This window comes from Mauremys reevesii, linkage group 1 (assembly GCF_016161935.1).
Source record: "Mauremys reevesii isolate NIE-2019 linkage group 1, ASM1616193v1, whole genome shotgun sequence".
Lineage (NCBI taxonomy): Eukaryota > Metazoa > Chordata > Testudines > Geoemydidae > Mauremys > Mauremys reevesii.
In genome coordinates this window covers 353,137,872-353,160,561 of record NC_052623.1, presented here as the reverse complement: position 1 = coordinate 353,160,561, position 22,690 = coordinate 353,137,872, and the positions used below count along the sequence as shown (strand labels likewise).

The 22,690-nt window shown below is 42.8% G+C and overlaps 1 protein-coding gene across 1 annotated transcript in view; it reads right to left on the bottom strand.

The window, feature by feature from the left end:
* Positions 1–22,690, bottom strand: part of LRGUK (leucine rich repeats and guanylate kinase domain containing) — a 76,432-nt gene that overhangs the window by 12,232 nt on the left and 41,510 nt on the right. The window contains exons 12-17 of the mRNA XM_039520617.1: positions 17,132–17,228; positions 15,730–15,843; positions 13,727–13,928; positions 12,439–12,552; positions 8,341–8,498; positions 5,059–5,147 (exon numbers count right to left, since the gene is read on the bottom strand). Of these exons, the coding sequence (XP_039376551.1) occupies positions 5,059–5,147; positions 8,341–8,498; positions 12,439–12,552; positions 13,727–13,928; positions 15,730–15,843; positions 17,132–17,228 (774 nt within the window). The remainder of the gene's footprint in view (positions 1–5,058; positions 5,148–8,340; positions 8,499–12,438; positions 12,553–13,726; positions 13,929–15,729; positions 15,844–17,131; positions 17,229–22,690) is intronic.

The following is a 22,690-nucleotide window of genomic DNA, read 5'->3' as shown; positions in this document are numbered from 1 at the left end:
GACCCTCCTTCTGGATGATGTTGCAGTATTTTTTCACACTTAGGATACCTCTTCTGGGGAGGGACCTCTAGTTATTAGGAAGAGACAGGTATTAGTAATGGAAGATTTGATCATTAGAAACATAGATAGCTGGGTTTGCGATGACTGGGAGAACCGCATTTTGACTTGCCTGCCTATTATGAAGGTTGCAAATCTCTCAAGACAGCTAGATAAGCTTACACGTAGTGCTGGGAAGGAGCCAGTGGTCCTGGTACATGTAGGTACCAATAATATAGGGAAAAGATAGAAGAGAGGTCCTGGAGGCCAAATTTAGGCTGCTAGGTAAGAGACTGAAGTCCAGGACCTCCATGGTACCATTCTCTGAAATAATTCCAGGTCCACATGCAAAGCCAGTTAGACAGGCAGAAATGCAGGGTCTCAGTGCGTGGATGAGATGATGGGGTAGGGAGGAGGGGTTTAGATTTATTAGGAACTGGGGCAACTTTTGGGAAAGGGGGAGCCTATATAGAAAGGATGGGCTCCACCTAAATCAAAATGGAACCAGATAGGTGGTGCTTAAAATTAAAAAGGTCATAGAGCAGTTTTCAAACTAAGGGCTGAGGGAAAGCCGACAGGTGCGGAGGAGCATGTGGTTCGGACATCCCTTAGGGGAGGATCTATAAATGGAGATTCCCTATGTCCGAAAAAGGAGGAGAGGATGGAAGATGATAAAATACAGGGAGGATCTGATGAGAAACAGTCAAAAGAAAAAAAGTCCCATTCAATTACATCATGTAGTTTTTAAAGTGCCTATATACAAATGCTAGAAGTCTAAATAATAAGATGGGTGAATTAGAGTGCCTCATATTAAATGAGGATATTCATATAACAGGCAGCACAGAAAGTTGGTGGTATGAGGATAATCAATGGGACACAGAAAGCAAAGTCCCTCACCAAAGGCTCTTAAGCAAATTAAGCAGTCATGGGATAAGAGGGATTTGTAACTGGTTAAAAAATAGGAAACAAAGGATAGGAATAAATGGTCAGTTTTCAGAATGGGGAGAGGTAAATAGTGGTGTCCCCCAGGGGTCTGTACTGGGCCCAGTCCTATTCAACATATTCATACATGATCTGGAAAAAGGAGTAAACAGTGAGGTGGCAAAATTTGCAGATGATACAAAACTATTCAAGATGATAAAGTCCCAGGCAGACTGCAAAGAGCTACAAAAAGATCTCTCAAAACTGGGTGACTGGGCAACAAAATGGCAGATGAAATTCAATGTTGATAAATGCAAAGTAATGCACACTGGAAAACATGATCCCAACTATACATATAAAATGATGGGTTCTAAATTAGCTGTGACCACTCAAGAGATCTTGGAATCATTGTGGATAGTTCTCTGAAAACATCCACTCAATGTGCAGCGGCAGTCAAAAAAGTGAACATGATGTTGGGAATCATTAAGAAAGGGATAGATAATAAGACAGAAAATATCATATTGCCTTTATATAAATTCATGGTACGCTCACATCTTGAATATTGCAGATATGGTCGCCCCATCTCAGAAAAGATATACTGGACTTGGAAAAGGTTCAGAAAAGGGCAATTAGGGGTATGGAACGGCTTCCGTATGAGGCGAAATTAATAAGACTGGGACTTTTCAAATTAGAAAAGAGACTACTAAGGGCAGATTTGATTGACATCTATAAAATCATGACTGGTGTGGAGAAAGTAAAGAAGGAAGCGTTATTTACTCCTTCTCATAACACAAGAACTAGGGGCCACCAAATGAAATTAATAGGCAGCAGGTTTAAAGCAAACAAAAGGAAGTATTTTTTTCACACAATGCACAGTCAACCTGTGGAACTCCTTGCCAGAGGGATGTTATGAAGGCCAAGACTATAAAAGGGTTCAAAAAAGAACTAGATAAATTCATGGAGGGTAGGTCCATCAATGGCTATTAGCCAGGATGGGCAGGGATGGTGTCCCTAGCCTCTGTTTGCCAGAAGCTGGAAATGCACGACAGGGGATGGATCACTTGGTGATTACCTGTTCTGTTCATTCCCTCTGGAGCACCTGGCATTGGACATTGTCAGAAGACCGGATACTAGGCAAGATGGACCTTTGGTCTGACCCAGTATGGCCATTTTTATCTTCTTATGATCAAACAGGAAAGCCACCAAATCTCACACCACCACCTGCATAGAACACTCATGCCCTGACCATGAGCTATCCATGCAGAAGAGAGTGTATCAGGCATGTCATGTTAAAATGCATGGAACATACCTCCTTAGCACTATGCCCCGTCCTGGAAGGCAGCAGTGCAGAGACTGCAAAGTGTGTGAATTCTCTGAGTTGGGGTGCAGCCAGGGATCGTGGTCGAGGGACTTACTGGCCGCCGCTTCCAGCAGCCCCCATTGGCCTACAGCGGCGAACCGTGGCCAGTAGGAGCCACAATCAGCCGGACCTGCGGACGGGGCAGGTAAACAAACAGGCCCGGCCCACCAAGGGCTTTCCCTACACAAGCAGCAACTCCAGTTTGAGAAACACTGAACTACCCGCTTGTGCCCACATACTGTATCAGGTAGTTAAACATCAAAATAACCTCAATTGCAACTGCACATAGCTACAGGCAAAAAAGGAAGTCAGATTTTAAATGATCTCCATTTAAAAATATAAATGTATGTATTTATTCCTTTGGCTGTTGCAATAAATAAAACAGAACTGATTCTTCCTTTAAACCACTTTTAAAACCAGTATAACTTCTTTGATTTCAATTGAGATACTTTTGATTTACATTGGTCAAGGACATGTCCCCAAATCTTAAAATATCAATTCAGTAGTTTAAAGCACTGTATAAAATGCTAGGAAGTAAACACTGGTATTTCTATACAGCAAATATTCTGTATATTTACCAATTAGACAGTTGTGCTTTTTAAAAAACAGTCAGGTATTTTATTATAGCTATAAATGTATTTTGTTCCAAATTATTTACAATGCCCTCAATGGAACAAAGTTTCTTTCCGTAGTAAGTTCATCCATTGTGGCAAACAGTGGTTTTCCACTTTCCATTTCCAATGGAGCTTGGAGTTAATATAATTTTTTGAGGCTCTTTCTTTCTTTGTCTATTAGCATCTTTAGTTATGTCAGCACAATTCTAGGATCAGCATTCTCTCAGTCAGTTCAGCTGCACTGCCAGTAAAAGGGATAGCGTTCGTCTAAGTCCTATGTAAACAGTCATTCTCTTTTGCTTGACAACAGAGAAGCTCACTCCCATGGTCACTAAACTTTGAGATTAAGAACCATTTTCCCTGAATGGGTATATTGTATTTTAAATGAAAGCAGACAATGTACAAGAACAAAGCTGACACAAGAAAAATGATGGATGTCAAGAGAAATTTTTATAATCAAATTTCAGAGCGATGTGATTTGTACTTGACTTGTGTAGCCAAGTAGAAACAGAAAAAATATTCAAATAAATACACAATGGGAAAAAATAATCTAAGTCACAGACAGATACTCCACGGAAAGGAGAAATCTAGGAAGCAGCATGCAGAAAGAAACCTAGAGATGACAATGACCAGGAAGTCAGACCTGGGTTTGTCACATAAAATGACTGCAAAAGGCCAATGCAATTTTGAGCTGCACATGCAGTGGCAAAGAGGTATCATGTCCCAGAGACCAAAGGTAATTGTGTCTTCTTTGCTACCCCTTGTTGCAGCTGCACCTGGAATATTGTGATCAATTCTGGCACCTAATTACCAGATGTTAACAGACTGGAGGAAATAAAGAGCACAACACCAACGTTTACCAGGGGGCTACAGGAACCGACTTATGAGGAAAGATGAAAAAACGTAACTATATGTAGTTTGGCTAATTGCTGACTAATAGAAAGTGGAGACATGGTAACAGTCTAATTTTCTGAACTGCACAAAAAAATGAAGAGGAATTATTTTGAGTGGTACAAGGGGTATAACTAGGAGTAATGGGATGAAACTGAGATAGCGATAATTTAGGGTAGATATCACAATAATCTTTCTGAGAGAGAGATGAATTAAACGGTGGAAGAGCCTTCTAAGGTGAAAGGCCAATCTCAAGGTACGTTTAAAACTAGACTGGATATTGCACTAGTAAACATACCATAGGGAAAATCATGCACCAGCCACTGGTATGGACTAAATGATCTGCAGATCTCTTTTCTATCTAATAGCTATGATTTCAGGGCTCATTGTCCAACTCTCAGAGTCTCAACTGTTCATATTTATGGCATTTCCTGACTTCACTCCTTGCATCACCATATGGAACGGAGTGTTGCCTACTCCTGCATGCAATTCGTTTTCACTGAGCACAGATGTCCCTGCAAATACCAACTGAGGGTGATCGGAGTTTTTTTCACCTATCTGACAGCTCTGCCAAAACAAAGTCTTATTTTCACTCCAAACACAGAATCCAAAGTATGAGCAAGGCACTGTGAAATAAAGGCAGCAAAGAGCAGTGGACTAAGGGCATGTCTATGCTAGAAATGTAAGTCAACCTAATATACACTGGTGGTGTGCATCCACCGACTGAAGAGGGACAGAGTGGGGAGCTGAGAGGCCAGTCTCTCAACTCTGCTGGCAGCTCCCTACTGGGTACTCTGTCCCATAGACTCCCAAAGGGCTGCCCCCTCCTCCCTCCTCCCTGCCGGGAGCCAGGGGAAGTTGCTCGAGGCTTCTCGCCCCCCAGGAGTGGGGTCCAGCTGCCCCAGCTTCTCTGCCCCCACCAACTGCTCCCTGCTGAGAGCTAGGCACCTTGTCATTGTATGTGTTATAAATTTACAGCCCCAGATATACTGCAGGTTGGCCTCACACTGTTAGTTTAAGACCACTGCGGCTCTCAAGTCAGAGGGCGCATCTCCATGTATAGGGCTTAACTGTAGGGTTCGACTTAAACCCTTTAAGGAGGAGAGTCAGCCATGGGACTTGTGATCTTTGAGAGTTTCTGATCATTCATCTTGTAGACGCAATGGGGAAGAAGTTCAAGATGGACATTTTTCATTTGGCTGAAAAGGACATGACTCATACAAATGCGTGTATTACCTTTGAAACAGTTGGGTATATGCACTAGGAGCCTTCCCCAACAGCCCCTGACGTGCTGCACATTGCCGCCTCTGCAGAGATGCTTCTTCCTGAGCAAGAAATAGGATCAACTTATTACAATAACTTACAAGTACATACAGGCCTTCAAAAAGGGTAACAAATGGCCATGAAATTCCTGTCTCTGGCTAAGGCCATGTCTACACTAGAGACTTAACAGTGACCCAGCTGTGCCGCTATAAGATCTCTCGTGTAGCCACTCTATGCCAATGGGAGAGAGCTCTCCCATCGACATAGTTAAATCACTTCCAATGAGCGGCGGTAAGTATGTCGGTAGGAGAAACTCTCCTGCCGGCACAGTGCTGTGCACACTACTACTTATACCAGTGAAACTCATGTTACTCAGGGGGGTGTTTTTTCACACCCCTAAACAACACCAGTTTTTCTGACAAAAATGGCAGTGTAGACATGGCCTAAGACTTTTGAGTGTATAGGTTTATCTATACTGGGAAATTACATTGTGTTATAACATGTTAACTAACAGGGTGTTAAATATCACTCAGCCCTCAGTGTAGACAGGACTTTTGTCTTTAAAGTCACATCTGGTTTTAAACATGGCGGTCCTGGTTTACAATGAAGCCCTGATTCTTCACTACATCTGAGCCATGCTACGATGGTAGCAGAAAGGGATGACTGCAGGGAGCTGGTTGATTCACAGCCCCAGTATAAATTAAAGCAAGAATAACCCTACTTTAGTTGATGCTGCTCGCATAAGGTTTCTTTCACCAGCAAAGGATGCAGTATAGTAGAATTTGCTTCCAACATACTCCTGACAAGCTGCTTTCCTTGTTCGCTCACTCTAAGGGTGGGGGAGTGTTGGCGGCTACACCACCTCTGCCAACTCTACACCAGCTGAGATTCCTCCTACACTGAGGGAATTCTCTGCTGGAAATCTACAGTCACTCTCAGGCTACTGTGCATACCTAGCACAAGGTAGCCTTAGCAGACTGGAGAGTCCAGTCCTGTGGTTCTAACAGGTGTGTTAGTTAACATGTGCTGCAGCAGCACAATATAATTTCCCAGTGCAGACAAACCCAATGTGGATAGGGCAAGAGAAAGCTCAAAAAAACCCAACAACAGTCATCTTGTGGTGACATTATCACATACTGGTTTGGCATCACGATGGTACAATAAGACCCCACACCACAGTTTATCTGGTGACTCTCTGTGACTCCCATCCCAGGAATGGCTCTCCAGATGGCAAAAGATGAACAAGAAAGAGAGTCCGATTGTCTTGTTGTACCTATTCACCCACAGATTGTTGTGAATTCCTTCCCTTTTGCTACTCCAGCTAGGTCCAGACCTACACAGGTTTCAGACAGCTGTTACACAAAGCATGTACTTTGTAAAGAAGTAATTCTTTCTGATTTTTGTATGGGTTCAGGGCCTGGTTCTGTACTGCATTGCAACTTGTGTAGTTATTTCTACTTGTGCAACATTGGTATAATGTGTTTTGCACCCAGCAGTTGCAGAGGCCATGGGAAATGATGGTTCTTTTCCTGGTCAGCAAGCCTTTACCCTTCCCCTGCTCCTGGATTGCCAGTGCTAGTCATTTTATGCTCTTCCTCACTTTGCCATCCTACACATAGGAAGCATGGAATGCAGTTGTAGCAGTCATGCCACATGCTTTTGTTGCCAAAAGTAAAGGAATCATTTCTACTTCCAAATGCAACAATTTAGACAGGATTTTACTTTAAAATCCCAACAGGAATATTTACAATCTTTAATACTGAAAATTACCAGAGCTGCACTCGTGCTTCACCTTGGAGCACTTCCTGATCGACACTTCAGTCGATCCTACAGAACCTCATCATACACATGAACAAATATATTGGGCACTTAAAAGGCCTAGTAAATAGCTTGGCAGATATTACCAGCGATGGACATGGAAACTAATAAAGAAAACCTTCTAGCCACTGAAGAACTTAAACCCGGGCTAAATTATAGCCACCTTCATCATAAAACACTTATCTCCCTGGCTTGACAAAATGTGAAGTGTCAACATAAGATGCAATAAAGAGAGAGAGACATAAATCGCCATGATACAGATGATGGCAGAAGGCTGCTGAAGTGAGAGAAACGCAGCCTTCTCCTTCAGCTTAAACTAATATATATTCGGATGAAATAAACATTAAATGAAATGACACGTATTTAACTCTACACGGCACGAGACATGGGATTTTGCGTAAGATGTCTGAAAAATGGGAGGGCTCTTTGTCTGAGTAGCCCATTTTACAGTCACACCTTTCTCCCCACTACAGAAAGCCTTTTTTTAAGCCTTGGATAGCAGTGGGTTTTTTTGATTCTCTGCTCCATCCAGAATAAAAACTCTAGACATCAGAATCAGGTGTAGATTGCTATAAATACAGAGATAGTGACAATAATTATCCAGCAAGCCAGGCCTGCCCAAACCATCATTCATCATTATGACTTCATAGCCCTGGAATGGAACATATTTTGAAGCTTCCATTTGTTTGTTTTTTCTTTCCCCTGCCATTGTCATTGAAAAGGAACATTAGAAATATCTGTTTGACAGCACCAACTCCACCACTGCCTGCAAGGAGAGTGAATTAAAGTCTGCCTTTAGAGAACAACCTATACAAAATGAAGCTTAGATTGCATAAGACTGTTTGAAATTTAAGTACACTGTTGAGTCTCTGGGTCAAAAAAGAAGAAAAAGCAGTAGCAAAACATGTCTGAATTCAATCTCTGGTGGCAACCATGCCAAGCATGCAGCCACTCAGGTGAATGAGAGTTTTGACTTCAATGGGAGCAGAATCGGGTTCAAAGCTCTTGATGTCCTGTTAGACAATTTCCTTGTATCTCATGGCAGCACACCCATTTATTTATCCTGAATTTGGATTGTTTCCGTGCATTCTTGTAAAACTAAGCCGATCCTCATCTAACTCACGCCACATAAATCAGGCGCAACTCCAACAGCATCAATTAAGTTGCTCTAGTGTAAAACTGGTGTGAAAAGATTAGGCCCACAGTTCTCTATCCCATCTCCTCCTCAGTTGATGATGCTCATGCCATTTTCTTTCAGCTGCCTTTGGTGCATTTGATTCTGGGCATTCCACTACTGGGAAAATATTGACAAACTGGAAGGAGTTCAGAGAACAGCAGTAAAAATGATATGGGGGCTGGAGGGATTGAGCAAAGCATAAACATCCTATTCATAGTTTAGCATTCTATAATGCTAAAATTAGAGCATTTTCCCCTTACCACTGGTGTCTTTTGTGCAGCAAATTTGGCTGAGATTCTAGCAGAATAGTTTTTGGCTGAAGAGTCCGAAAATTCATTGATGTCAGAAGGCTGGACAATTCTAATGGTCCCTCCACTGGTTAAAGCTTTGTGATCTCCAAAAGACAGTGAGCTGGAATCTAGTAGGGAACAGGGATTGTTATTATTGCAACAAAACCCTTACTGTACACTCTGTTTACAAGAAGTTGAAATCCTGTTTGAGAAACTCCATGTCTGCAGTTTCAGAATAACTACGTACCTTTTGGCACTGTTCTGGGTTTGCAAATGGTAAGAATGAAAGTGAAAAAGATAAGAAGATACTCGGTTCTAAGAAATAGATCCCAGGGAATGGAATAAAAACACTTAGCACTTTTTGTAATTTGTAAAGCACTTTACAAATATTAACCAATTCACCCTCAAAATACCAAGGGAAGTGTAGGGTCCCAAAAATATTCAAAACAGAAGCCACTGATGGAGTACGGCATGTTGCTTTGCTTAATTTTATTTTCCTGAGGTGCTAGCTATTAAACATTGTTACCACTATTAAGCTGTTTAGAGGCTATGTTTGACCTACCTCAGAGCCAGGGAATTTGAATCACCCGCCCTTCCTTCTGTCAGAATCATTTGCATCTGAATTTTTGTGCACACAATTCACCTCTGGGTGCAAATGTAAGTATTTGCACCTCTACTGGATTACAGGTAGTCAGAAATGCAACTAAATCAGATAGCTGGAGATGCAACTAACACACTATTTTTCAAGCTAAATTCGAGGGTGCAAAACTACAGCCACAAATAAGGAGGCTGGGCTTCAGTTTAGCTAATGAATTACCCTTAAATATCAATTTAAAATATAAAGAAAACAAATATTTATATTATGGGAGTGATTGGAAAACCCAATCAGGAGAAAGGCCCCACTGTAGTAGGTGCAGTACAAAAGTAGCTCTCTCAAAGTACCTACAGTCTAAAGAGAAGAGTAATAAATGAAGGGTGGAGGAGAGGGAGACAATCAAACACATACAATCTTACACACACATTCATATTTTGTGTATGTTTGGTTTTGTAATTATGTAATTATGTAATAAATAAATGCTAACTTCCCCCAAATGTCCCTCAGCCCCGCCAGCTCAAGTTGCTGATATGCAGATACTGGGATTTCTAGTGATTAGAACAGGGGAGTTATGGGCTCCTGAGTTCTATTCCAGGTGTGGCAAGTGATTTACTGAGCCTGATTTTCAGACATGCTGAGCATCCACCACTCAAACCAACTTCAGTGGGAATTCTGAGTGCTCAGCACCACTGATAATCAGCTACAGCCCCAGTGTCCCATCTGTGAAATGTTGTGAAGTATGTATTACTATCCAGAGTGTTGTGAAGCTTACTTAATGGTTATAAAGCACCAAAATCTTGGATGAAAGCTGCTATGTACGCGCAAAGCATTATCATCATGCTAGTACAGTAATTTCTTCTATAAAAAGTGTTTCAAAAGAAGAGCTTATCGATTCTCTCCCAGTATCTTTACTCTGTACATGAACAAAAGATCTCAAATGGCAGCTCATTAAAAAAAGAATTAACAACCTATCATAATATCACAGAACCAATCTTCTCCCTTCTACTCTCTTACTAAAAATGTCCATAATAAAGTCAGCCTTTAGGCAAATTCTTTAAAATCAATTATTTCAGACAGTCCATAAGAAGAGACACTCTCTCCAGAACTAAGATAGTTAAATTTATTTAAACTCCTATAAATGAAGCTCGAAGTGAATTTAACGATGCATAGTCAATTAAAAAGTTACTTTATGGAGAGCAAAATTACCAAAACCCGGTACTATTAATGGAATTTCGGTGGCTAGCTACAAAGTATAAATTGACACAATTCCAAAATGTGAAAGAATATTAAGATGTTGTTAAAGGAATGTCAGGTGCTTTAGACAGAACATATTATAATTAGATAAGAATCTCTTCTGTCCGTAATCCTTCCACTTTGCTCTCCCTCCTGTGCCAGAAAGGCCCTAGTGCAGCTGTTCTCAAACTGTGGGTTGGGACCCCATTTTAATAGGGTCACCAGGGCTAACTTAGACTTGCTGGGGCCCAGGGCTGAAGCCCAACCCCCACCACCCGGGGCCTAAGTCCGAGCACTTCAGCCATCGGCAGCGGGGCTCAGGTTACCAGCCCCCTGCCTGGGGCTGAAGCCATTAGGCTTCAGCTTTGACCCCCACCCCACCCGGGGTGGCAGTGGGGCTCGGGCTGGCTCAGGCTTCTGTTCCCCTTCCTGGGGTCATGTAGTAATGTTTGTTGTCAGAAGGGGATCACAGTGCAATGAAGTTTGACAACACCTGCCCTAGTGTTTTAGCAGAAAATAACTAAGAGCAGGATTGCAAGAACAAGATACAGCATACGTGGTAACCTGCTTCTCCAAAATCCAGTCAGCCCCACAAGCCTTCCCTAACCTGAAACAAATACTGGCACTGCTAGAAGTGAAAATTAAGACAGTCCAGATTTAGATTACATTTATTGGTTTCTTTAGAAAGCTACCTGTCATGGTAGTATCTATATGTTACAATCCATGTTGAGGCATTTCATTCCCCACAGATAAATCAACATTTATTATTTTTTTAAGGATATGAAACCACTTGACATAAAAAAAGTGATAAATTTTACACTATTTTTCATTAACGTTTTTGTGCCAGTCTTACGCGCTCTTCAGATTCTCCTACCTGCAGCCTTGCGAGCCATGCAGAAGGTCATGACTACTGGCTCTTCCCCTGTTTAGGAAAACAGTCACCCTCCTTCAGCACTGGATCTAAAACAACCTGTGCACTGTGGAAGCTCTTGGAGAAAAGAGCTATCATAAACAAGTTTCTTGTCTTCCTTTATTACGCAAATCCCTGTCAAGAAACTCTCTGTCTCCCCTTCCTCATTCCCACTGGGGGCTCTATTAGCTACAGAAGTGTATACTCCAAATAGAGGAGACAGAACGGAATCTAGGGCCAGAATAAGGATGGATTTCTTTAATAACTTACTTGGCATTAGGGAGAAGCATGTCTCGCCATTAAGGGTCTTCACCACAGAGTTAGCTCAGGTGTCTCCTCTAAGTCTGCTCCTGTCCACACATCTGAATTTAGTGGTGCTTTACACCTGAGCTAGCTGGCCCAGCTGCGAGTATGAGTGAGAGCCTGGGTTCCCCTTGCACTCAGGCTGATATGCCACCCATTTTGCAGTGAGAATACAGGCTAAATCACTTGAGTGCTGATAGTCCTGCAGTGCCCTCCCACAATTCCCGTGTGTTCAAAACGATAGGCAAGTTCTCCCACAATTCACTGGAAAAGACTCCTAAAGAGGCTTAGTTTACTGCAGCACAAAGAATGATGGGATATGCCCCCAAAGCTCTAGTGACACACATAAAGGCATACAGCACCACTGAGGACAAAGTAACTCGGATGTGACTGTGAAGTGTGGCTGTACCCAGGCTAGGTTAATCCAGGTGTCAAACACCCAGGCTAACTCGACAGTAAAGAATTACTATTAAAAGGAGACTGGGGCGACTGGCCAATGGCAAGAGTGATCCTGATTTGGAAAGACCTCATTCATATCTCTGATCACCCTGAGGCGAGGAGGAATGTAAGTGTTCAGTCTCACAGCCCCATTTCTTTTTTCTCATTAGTCTGATAGGCACAAAGATGTCAGCCAAGGCGACATGTTTTGTGTTGTGAATCTCTCTTAAAAACCTTCCCTGATGAGTGGATGTCTATCAGCTAGGGAGTAACCTGCCTCCATATAACATTAGGGTCACACAATGCGCTCTTCCCAACATTGTTCTCCCAAGTCAGTTGCCATATAAAGTAACTGTAAGTAACTGGAAGGAGCAGCATCACAGACTCAGTTCCTAGGAGAGGGGCAATCAGGGAAGCACTTGACTCAGTGGGAGGCCTGCAGTTTTCACAGGCCAGTAATCACGGAGGCCACCTCTCTCACAGATAGAGCACTAAGGTTTATAATTGACAAGTAATTAGTAACGCTCTCCTAATAAAGTTGGTGTTAGTTCCTGACTGGCAGGCACAGTTGGAAAGTCATGTACAGTACCTGTGAATACTTTGTCATCCAAGACCCAACTGCTGTCCAAATCTGAAGTCTGTATCATACCTAGGTATTCCTTTATGAGGAGACTCAGCTGTGTGTATGCCTCATCATAATCATCTACAGGAAAAAGATGCACATTTCAAGGAGGGAGGGAAAGGATGTATGATAAAAGAACAGCCTTGCACCAGCATGAAATTATAACATCACAGAAGTCAGAGATGAAAATGTCCTGTTAATTCACCCAGTCTACCTCCCTACCAGTTTGGGCTTATTCTCCACAATACATTCTCTGGTAAATGTATTCTCAATCTAGCTGTAAATGTTCCTCAAGTGATGAGGTGAATCATCCACAGCCTACTACTGTAAAGAAGCTTTTCCTGAATTCAGCTACATTCTAAATTCCTATAAATCAGACTAAATGTTCTCCTCCTCAATCTGATTTTATTTATTGCCTTTTATTTCTTCCGTTTTAGACTAAAAAATGTAAGGCTCCCTATCCCTGGCTTCAGGTGCCCTTGGCAATAATTAAAAATATAATTGTAATACTTCACAAGGCCAGCAATTTCATCTAAACCCTAGACCCAAATCCACCCCAGCTATGGCCAGTCAAAAAAAAATAATAAACTAGGAAAAATCCTCTGTCCTACCACTTGCCACCCTCCCTCATGATGTTCCCTCACTCCCTAAACAACAGGGAGAAAACATTTGTTTCACACAATACCACAAAGATCAACGGATTCAATTATTTTACCCCAAGGAGGTGATCAAGTTTCAAAGTAGAAGGGTCCTCACAGAGAAGGCCCTTGCAGCATCTCCTCTTTTATGCCCCTGCGGACCTCAACAGTGGCAGTATGGCACAGGGTAAAGCAGCCATGTCTCAGGCCGTTTAGGGCCTAACAGGACGAAAACACACTGAACTCCATTCAGAAACCAACAGACAATTAGTCCCAGATCTTGAGGATCTGGGTCTTAGGGCAGATCATGAAGCTTCAGTGTAACAGCCTCACGAGAGACACTGCTTAACAAATGTGCAGCTGAATTCTACACCAGGTTTAGTTTCTTGATGGATTTAAGATGTAGCTAGCGCATAATGCAGTAATTCAATCTTGAGGTGACAAAGATACAAATCTGCAGTTCTTTATGTCCCCAGACTCAAACCAGCTACTTTGAGCATCAATTTGCCTTCCCTAGTTTTTGTTTCAGAAACGACTTTATCTGCATGGCAGTTTTGGGGCATCCGTTGCCATCACCCTGGGTAATCAGATTCTTGGTACAAAAGAGATTAACTCACCCGTGTTAATTACCGCATCAAAGTATCCTGGAAAATCCTGATTTATTTTGATATACATGTCCACTCTGGAGACTGCAGTTTCAATCTCTGGCCTGCTAAACAGCCCCTTCCTCCGCAGATGTCCCTCATATTTTTCTTTGTTCATTGGTACTAACAGGATATATCGAGGTTCAAAGTAGGTATTTTTCAAACTTTGCACACCCTTTAAGATTAGACAGAAAGCACCCAAAAATGTTTTATTCCTGCAACTCAGTGACTACTTCCTGTTAGGCCCTATCCTTTCTTCCCCTTAGTTTGCATGTCAGAAGTCATACTACTGTATTTCTTACAACCATTTTCTGACCAATTTACACCACCAATGAATTTGGCCCTTTCATTTTTATAGTGAACATCATCAGAATCTTCTTCTCAATCAGAATGTTTTTCTAACTGATGCTGAGCAGCCTGATAACTTTCGGAGAATGAGGGTTTTTTAAACCACAGTGGGTTTATGATGGTAAGTGAACTGATTTTGAATTTCTGACAGGATCCCTTGTACCAAACCATGAGATTCCGAGAAAAGGGGACATCTACATCTGCACTAAACATACCTGAATAACATAAAGAACTAAAAAATACAGTACAGCATGTGGCATTTATACAAGATCCTAATGCACATAAACGACTCCCACTGAATTTTGTAGGCACCTAAACTTACTCGGCACCTACGTATTTGCAATATAACATTCCCTAGGCACCAATGTTTCTGTCTCTGTGAATGCGCACTGCTGCCTCCCGCTGGGCCCCCAAGTCCCAGAGCAATCTACAAACCAGAAGAAGAAAGATGTTCGGCAGCCTAACCACAGGCGGGGCCTGATCTAGTAGGTGTGCTCAAAGGCAGCCTACCAAATTGGGCCCCTCAGGAAAATTCACACAGGGCATAACTTTTCTCCCAGTGGTTAGGGTACTCATCGGGGACATGGGAGATGCCTGGTTCAAGTCCTTCCTCCACCTGAGAGGAAGAAGGGATTTGAACTGAGATCTACCACCTCTTAGGTGAGAGCTCTAACCACTGAGTTATGGGGTATTCTGTTGTGGGGCTCCCTCAATCTCTCCTGTTGAAGCTATTCTACTGTGGATCAATAATTAAAGAGTCATGTGGGCCAGAGAGAGAGTGTGAGGGAGCACAAGCATGAGAATGACTCTATAGCCCAGTGGTCAGAGCATTCACCCAGGCTCCACTCAACCTACTCCAATGATTCTTTAGTTATTTATCCATAGTGGAAAAGCTTCAACAAGAGAGATTGAGGGAGCCCCATAACAGACTATCCTATAGCCCAATGGTTACAGCACTTACCCAAGAGATGGTGGATCTCAGTTCAAATCCCTTCTCCCTCCCAGGTGACGGGAGTACTTGAACCAGGCATCTCCCACATGAGTATGGGTATCCCAGCTGTGACTTGCTAGCAGAGATGGCACCTCCCTGCAGCCTGAACTTAGACACCTATCTCCTTGAGTGACTTAGCACACATCCCTCTGGTCATCTTCCTCTGGCTAGCTTAGGTATCTCCCTGCCCGGCATGCTAGCTTTTGTGAATAGCATTCTAAGGTCCCTATCTCTCCCCATTCATTATATGGGGAGCCTAGGCAACTAACTAGGGGGTTGTGAATCGCAGTGTGTTTCTATGATTTTCTAGACTCCCAAAAGTTGTGGGGGGGGGGTTGATGCTCAGCTTAGCAACGTCTAACTCCTTTTGTGCATCCAGGCCTAGTAACCTGCCCAAGGTCACACAGGAAGTCTGCAGAAGAGCAGGAAATTGAACATGGGTCTCCCAAGTCCTAGCTTAGTGCTCTGACCACTGGGTCATCCTTCCGCTCACATGAGAAGAATTCTCCTAATGAGAATTATTTAATTAGAGCAGAAACTACAAAGGTAAATGTTATTCTTTTGGCTTGATAATGGACACGTTTCCATGTTTTGTTTTTTGATGAGGTTATAATGGTTAAGTAATAGTAATGCCTACCTCTATCTCCAAATGAACACAGCTTGCCAGTCCCTCTCTGGCAATGGATTCTACAGTATCTCGTCCTAATCCATAGTAATGGCTGTTATATTTATAGGTTGCAATAAATTTCCCCTGAAATTAAAATGGTGATGTGTCATGACAATGGAAAGACTGTAATGAAAACAACTTTCCTAAAGAAGCACAGTAAAAATGATTGTTCTAGACTTGGTTACCATTAGTATACCGCTCCACAATGCCTAAATCATCAGTGATAACAAGGCCACCTGGGGTGTAAAACTTGCAGAGAGCAGCAAAGAATAGGCCTCAAGGGTGCAGGCTTGTACATTGTTTGTGAATAATAAAACATCAGCTCATTGAAAACAAGCAGCTGACAGGTTACAACTTTACACTGGTTATTCATTCACCCCGCAAAGAAGCACAAGATCTAAAGCAAGGGGCATCTTCCTTTGACAAAGCATCAAAATGAATGGCAGCACAGGATAAAAGAGAAGATACCAAAGAGGAAAGTGGATACACAAAGTGAACCTGCAAGGAGAACATATACTTGGGAAGTAAATTTCAACAGGGAAACTTGGCAAATAAAACTTTGGTGCCCAGTAGTGTGTGTCCAAAGATATTCTTTGGAAATTAAACCACCAGAAGCAGTAGCTGGAGATATTCTGTCTATAGAGAGAAGAGAGGCAGGTACAATGCCTGGATCAGTCTGCTTCCCTTTAAATCCTGTGCTCCCCATAGGACTCCTAGAACACTGAGAAACATGGCAGGACCCTATCCACAAGCCTCCTTTTGGCTTTCTAGCACCCCTATTCTCCCCAGCCCCCAACCCACCCACCCACCCACACACGGTATTCGCATATGCAAATGACCTATTATTTATTAATATTACAATAGTACCTAAAGACTCCAACTGATCTATGTGCCCCATAGTAAAAGGTACTGTAGCTAAACACAACAAAGAATCCTGTGGCACCTTATAGACTAACAGACGTTTTGCAGCATGAGCTTTCGTGGGTGAATACCCACTTCTTCGGATGCAAGAAAAAGTCTTGCATCCGAAGAAGTGGGTATTCACCCACGAAAGCTCATGCTGCAAAACGTCTGTTAGTCTATAAGGTGCCACAGGATTCTTTGTTGCTTTTACAGATCCAGACTAACACGGCTACCCCTCTGATACTAGCTAAACACAGTAAGAGACAGTCTAGCTGACGATTTGCACAAATAAATACCTGATTTGCACATGCAACTGTGCTCACTGGACATGCATATTAGTCATGTAATTGTGCACACGTCTCATTTTTTCTGAAATCAGGCCGTTAAAGACTTTTTTGTTTAAGGGAGATGCAGTGAACTCACTGATACTACAGGATTAGGCCTACCAAGACACAAGTCCAATTCTTACCATGTTCAACATACTGTCAAACACCTCCTGAGAAATGAAGTAGTAATCAAGTCTGTTGTCTTCTCCGAAGTAAGATGCCCTCGTGGTGTGACAGGGGCTGGAAGATATATGGTATGTTAAGGGAACCCCCAGGTTTCAATCATTTAAAAAGCTGGTAGTGAAGAGAAGGAGGGAAGAGCACTAGAAATCATTTTATTTTAAACAGAGAAGAAATATGAGGACTATAAAGAGGTGCAAATCATACCACTAATGCTGCATATTTGAAAGACTAACCTATAAATGCAAAAAAACTGTATTAATATAACATTACATTTGGGCTATAAATCCAAGCCCACAGGACTGTCTGAGTGGAAGCTGTCACAGCACCGTTAAGTAGGGAAGTGATAAATTCATCCTCCCCCGTACCCCCCTTGGCTAGGTTGACTCCTGGCTGATAGATAGGAATCTTAAGGTATGGCTACACTTGCAGCTGTACAACGCTGGGAGTTAAAGCTGTCTTCGTACAGCTGAATAGGGAAAGTGCTGCAGTCTGGCCACGCTGCCAGCTGCCAGCGCACTGTCGTGGCCACATTTGCAGCATCTGCAGCGGTGTTGGGAGTGGTGCATTATGGGCAGCTATCCCAGCGTTTAAGTGGCTGCAACCTGCTTTTCAAAAGAGGGGGGTGGGGTGGAGTGTGACAGGGAGCATGGGGGAGAGAGAGAGTGGATTTTTGGAGCCGACACTGTGTCAGCTCCCTGCCTTGTAAGTTCCGACCCCTTCCCCCACCCCTCTCTCATTCACTAAATGCAAATAGCCCTCTTTGGTTTTTTCCTCACAGACCAGATAAGCAGCTGCTCCGAAACGGACCCTCCCACACCCCTCCCGCCCGCCGTGCTGCTTCTCTCCTCAAGCAAACACTAGCTGTGGACGTTCCAAAGGGAGCTCATTCACAGCAAACAGTAGCTGTGTTTGTTTTTTAGATAAGCAGCTCCGGGAGCCCCGAGTTCACAACAAAACAAACAGAGGCATCACAACAAAACAAAGAGAGTAATCTTTACTTAAAAGCATTATGGGAAGGTTCCAGAGGTCAGTTACAGCGTCGTAAGATTATTCCCTGTTTACACTGGCACTCCAGCGCTGCAGCAGCAGCAGCGCTATTCTCTTTATTCCTCTCATCGAGGTGGAGTACACGCAGCGCTGTAGCCAGGGAGATACAGCGCTGTATGTGCCTTGCCAGTGTGGACGGGGAGTGAGTTACGGCGCTGTAAAGCCACCACCAGCGCTATAACTCTCAAGTGTAGCCAAGGCCTTAGCTATAGGAAGGGGTGGTGGGAGGCAGGTTGTGCAATTGACAAAAGTAGATGGAGGGACTAGTGGTGAGCTCCAATCCCTAGCAGTAATCAATAGGGTTGGCTGGAAGTAGGGGAGGTAAGGGAGCTATTTAAAATGCACATTTAAAGATGCACATTTAAATGCTATTTAAGGGCAACAATTTGAAGTATCTGACACATGAACTTTCATTCGAGATGAGGGTCATACAAATATGAATCTGGCCAAATAGCAAAGTCTCCATATGAAGAAATTTTAGTTTAAAGGCTCCAGTCCCTTCCTAAACATTCTGTTTCACATAAGCACCAGCATATGGTTCTCAGTCACTCCTAACAGTGGGCCACATTCCTGAGAGGTGGTACTTTGCTAATAGTGCTTTTGTACCATAGGACAAGCAGAACAAAAATGTTATGCATAGACTTACACTGACAATATTTTGTCTCCTTGGCTTTTTGACTGATTCATCCCAGGCAAAACATAGCAAAAAACACTCACATCTAAATATACGGAGCCTGGCTGTGTTATTAAAACACTGATAATGGATGTTAACCAGTTTTGCAAAATAAAACTGGACAGACAGCTTGTATGGTGAACTTTGGGTATTGAAGCCTCAAGCTGGAGATCACAGAATGAAAAAAAGCCATGTCACACTTTGGAGCAGCATTGTCTAGGTCTGGAAACTGTGAGTCTGGGCACCCAGATTTCATTCCCACGTGTGACACAAACATGCTTTATTTGGTATGGGTATTGGGTAACTGATGATACACAGAATACTTGTAAGCCTGGTTCTTATTTATACTTAAGCCCTTTTACATTGCCAGAGAATTGTGAATGAGAATCAGACCCTTGTATGTCTATTACTTTCTATGCCAAAACCTATGTGAGTACATGTACCATTTGCATTTAACTTTGAACTGCTTAGGTTTCTTTCAGCTCTATTTTCTTCTTCCACAAGTGTTTCCTAATACCATAAACTAGTCAGCACCAAGAACAGTGGGTTCCTGGTCAATGACTAAAGCTCCTAGGTGCTACAGCAGTACAAATAAAAACCCATCAACAACGAGGCCCTTCTTGTTTTTATTTCTTTTGAGTTTTTGTAATGAAAATCTTGTAAAACCTCTGTTGTTTCTCTGTAATTTTATTCATTTGATCATAGAAATCTAGGGCTGGAAGAGACCGTGAGAGGTCATCTAGTCCAATGGTTTTCAACCTTTTTTGGACGAGGATCCATTTGTAAACATTGGTGGCCAATCCCAACCTAGTAAATAGCTTAAGTGGAAAACAAACAAGTATTTTGGCCCCAAAATACTTATTACCTATTACATGTAATATTCATTAATAATAATAACAATAGTAATAAGTTAAAGAAGATCAACAGTCAAAGTTAAAGGCAGAAATCAATATCAACAGGAACAGATTAACAACAGTATAATAAATCCTAGGTTGAGAAGCCTGAGTTTGCTGCTCTTTAATGAGTTTATCAAAGTTTGGTGTAATTGTAGTCAGTACAATCTGAAGGTCGTGTTCAACATCCAGTCTGTCTCTGCTTTTGTTCTTCAGTTGAGTCAGGGCAGAGAATTCAGTTTCTCACACGTATGTTGTACTGACAGGCAAAATGACTAACAGCCTGGCAAGCAAGGGCAGGATATTCCAACAGCAGCACTGCACCAAAACTGGGGAAGGCTCATTTCAGTATATTTTCTCTGTAGACTGTGATCACAAGATAACTCGACCAGCTGAGATTTTTCCTCCATAGGTAGACTAACATTTTCCAACACAACTCCAAATGGATCCCGTATCCATTCTTTTCCCTTGAGTTGTTCATCTGGAAAGTAATCGCAGAATCTTTTGTGCAATTTAGTTAAATGATTATTGATCGTTTTCTTCAGTGTTTTCTGGCCAGCAGAATCTTTCCAATTTTTTTGTTTCTAGACTAGAGACTCATTATGAAACATATCCATTCTATCATTTGAAACATGTTTGTTCACCAGAGAAAGTTTTTCTTTTGAATGCAGCAATTTTGTCAGTTTGCTCAAAGCGATTGTGCCCTCTTCCCTGTAAAGACGGATTCAAATAATTCGGATAATCAAATATATTTGCCATATATGCAACATGAGGAAGCCATGTGTCATTACTGAAGTGCTTTGCCAGGTGAGACTTTTTTCCTTCAAAAAAAAAGCTGCCAACTCACCTTTAAATTCATATACATGAGACAACACTTTGCCATGGGACAGCCAGCGAACCTCAGCTTCATAAAGCAGATTTACATGTGCAATGCTCATTTCCTGACAGAAAACTTGAAAGCATCGTGAATTCTTGGCATTTTGTTTGATGTAATTCACAATTTTGATAGCATCTTTAGGAGTTTTGTGAAGCTCAGGTACCATGTCTTTAGCTGCTAATGCTTCCCTGTGCAGGAAACAGTGGTTCCACATTGGATTGGGTTATTTCAAAAGGATTGTTTGAACAATTTCTGAATGTTTCCCTGTCATTGAAGCGGCTCCATCAGTTGTAACACCAACACACTTCGACCAGTTCAATCCCACCGACTCCAAGTAACCATCCAATGCAACAAATATATCAGCAGCAGCAGCAGCAGAAATAGGCAAATCCACACTAAACAAGTACTGGATAAGGTAACAAGCCTTGTGGATGGAGAGAAGGGATAGATGTGGTATATCTTGACTTTAGTAAGGCTTATGATACTGTCTCGCATGACCTTCTCATGCGAGACAGTATCATATAAGGAAATATATGGAAGTACAACCTAGATGGAGCTACTATAAGGTGGGTGTATAACTGATTGGAAAACCATTCCCAGAGAATAGTTATGAAGGGTTCAAAGTCAAGCTGGAAGAGCATGTCAAGTGGAGTCTCACAGGGATCAGTTCTGGGTCTGATTCTGTTCAGTATCTTGGTCCATGATTGACATGATGGCATAGAAAGTACATAGAAAGTTTGCAGACAATACCAAGCTGGGAGGGGTTGCAAGTGCTTTGAAGGACAGGAATAAAACTCAAAATGATCTGCACAAACCGAAGAAATGCTCTGAAGTAAATAAGATGAAATTCAATAGGGACAAAGGCAAAATATGCTAAAGTAACTCCTCACTTTAAGTCGTCCCGGTTAATGTTGTTTTGTTGTTACGTTGCTGATCAATTAGGTAACATGCTCATTTAAAGTTGTGCAATGCTCCACTTTTACGTTGTTTGGCTACCTGCTTTCTCCACAGCTGGCAGCCTCCCTATGTCCCCCCCAGCGCCTCCCACCCACCGGCAGACCCCAAGGATTAGTGCCTTCCCCCTCCTCCCCCGCCTCCTGCCCGCAGCAATCAGCTGGCTTGCGGCGTTTTGGGGGCAGGAGGGAGGGGGGAGGAGCGAGGACTAGGTGCACAGGCTCCCCCTCCCTCCCCTGCCTCCCGAATGCCACAAGCCAGCTGACTGCCCCGGGCAGGAGGGAGGGGGGAGGAGCGAGGACTTGGCCCGCCTCCCCTCATCCCCCTCCCTCCCCTGCCTCCTGCCTGAGGCAATCAGCTGGCTTGCGGCGTTTAGAAGGCAGGGGAGGGAGGGGGGAGGAGCGAGGACGCAGCGTGGGAAGTAAAGAGGGAGGAGGTGGGGGGGAGAGAAGAGGCAGGTCAAGGATGGGGGCTTGGGGGAAGGAGGAGAGTGGGTGGGCTGAGAGTTGAACCCCCCTCTCGCTCCTGGTGCTTGCAGAGTAGGGGAAGCTGCTGCTGCTGCACAACGTGCTTCTCCTAACCTACAGCACCTTCAGCCTCCTTGCCTGCCTCATCCCCAGTGCCACTGGGCTGTGCCTGTGTGGAGTAAGGCAGGGGCACCTCCCAACTATAGTACAGTACCTGTATTAAATTGCTTGTTTAAAATGTATATAATGCCTTTTGTCTGGCAAAAACCAATTTCCCTGGAACCTAACCCCTCCTATTTACATTAATTCTTATTGGGAAATTGGATTCACTTAACATCGTTTCACTTAAAGTTACATTTTTCAGGAACATAACTACAACGTTAAGTGAGGAGTCACTGTACTTAGGAAGGAACGATCAATTGCACACATACAAAATGGGAAATGACTGCCTAGGAAGGAGTTCTGCAGAAACGGATCTGGGGGTCATAGTGGATCACAAGCTAAATATGAGTCAACCGTGTAACACTGTTGCAAAAAAAGCAAACATCATTCTGGGATGTATTAGCAGGAGGGTTGTAAGCAAGACACGAGAAGTAATTCTTCCTCTC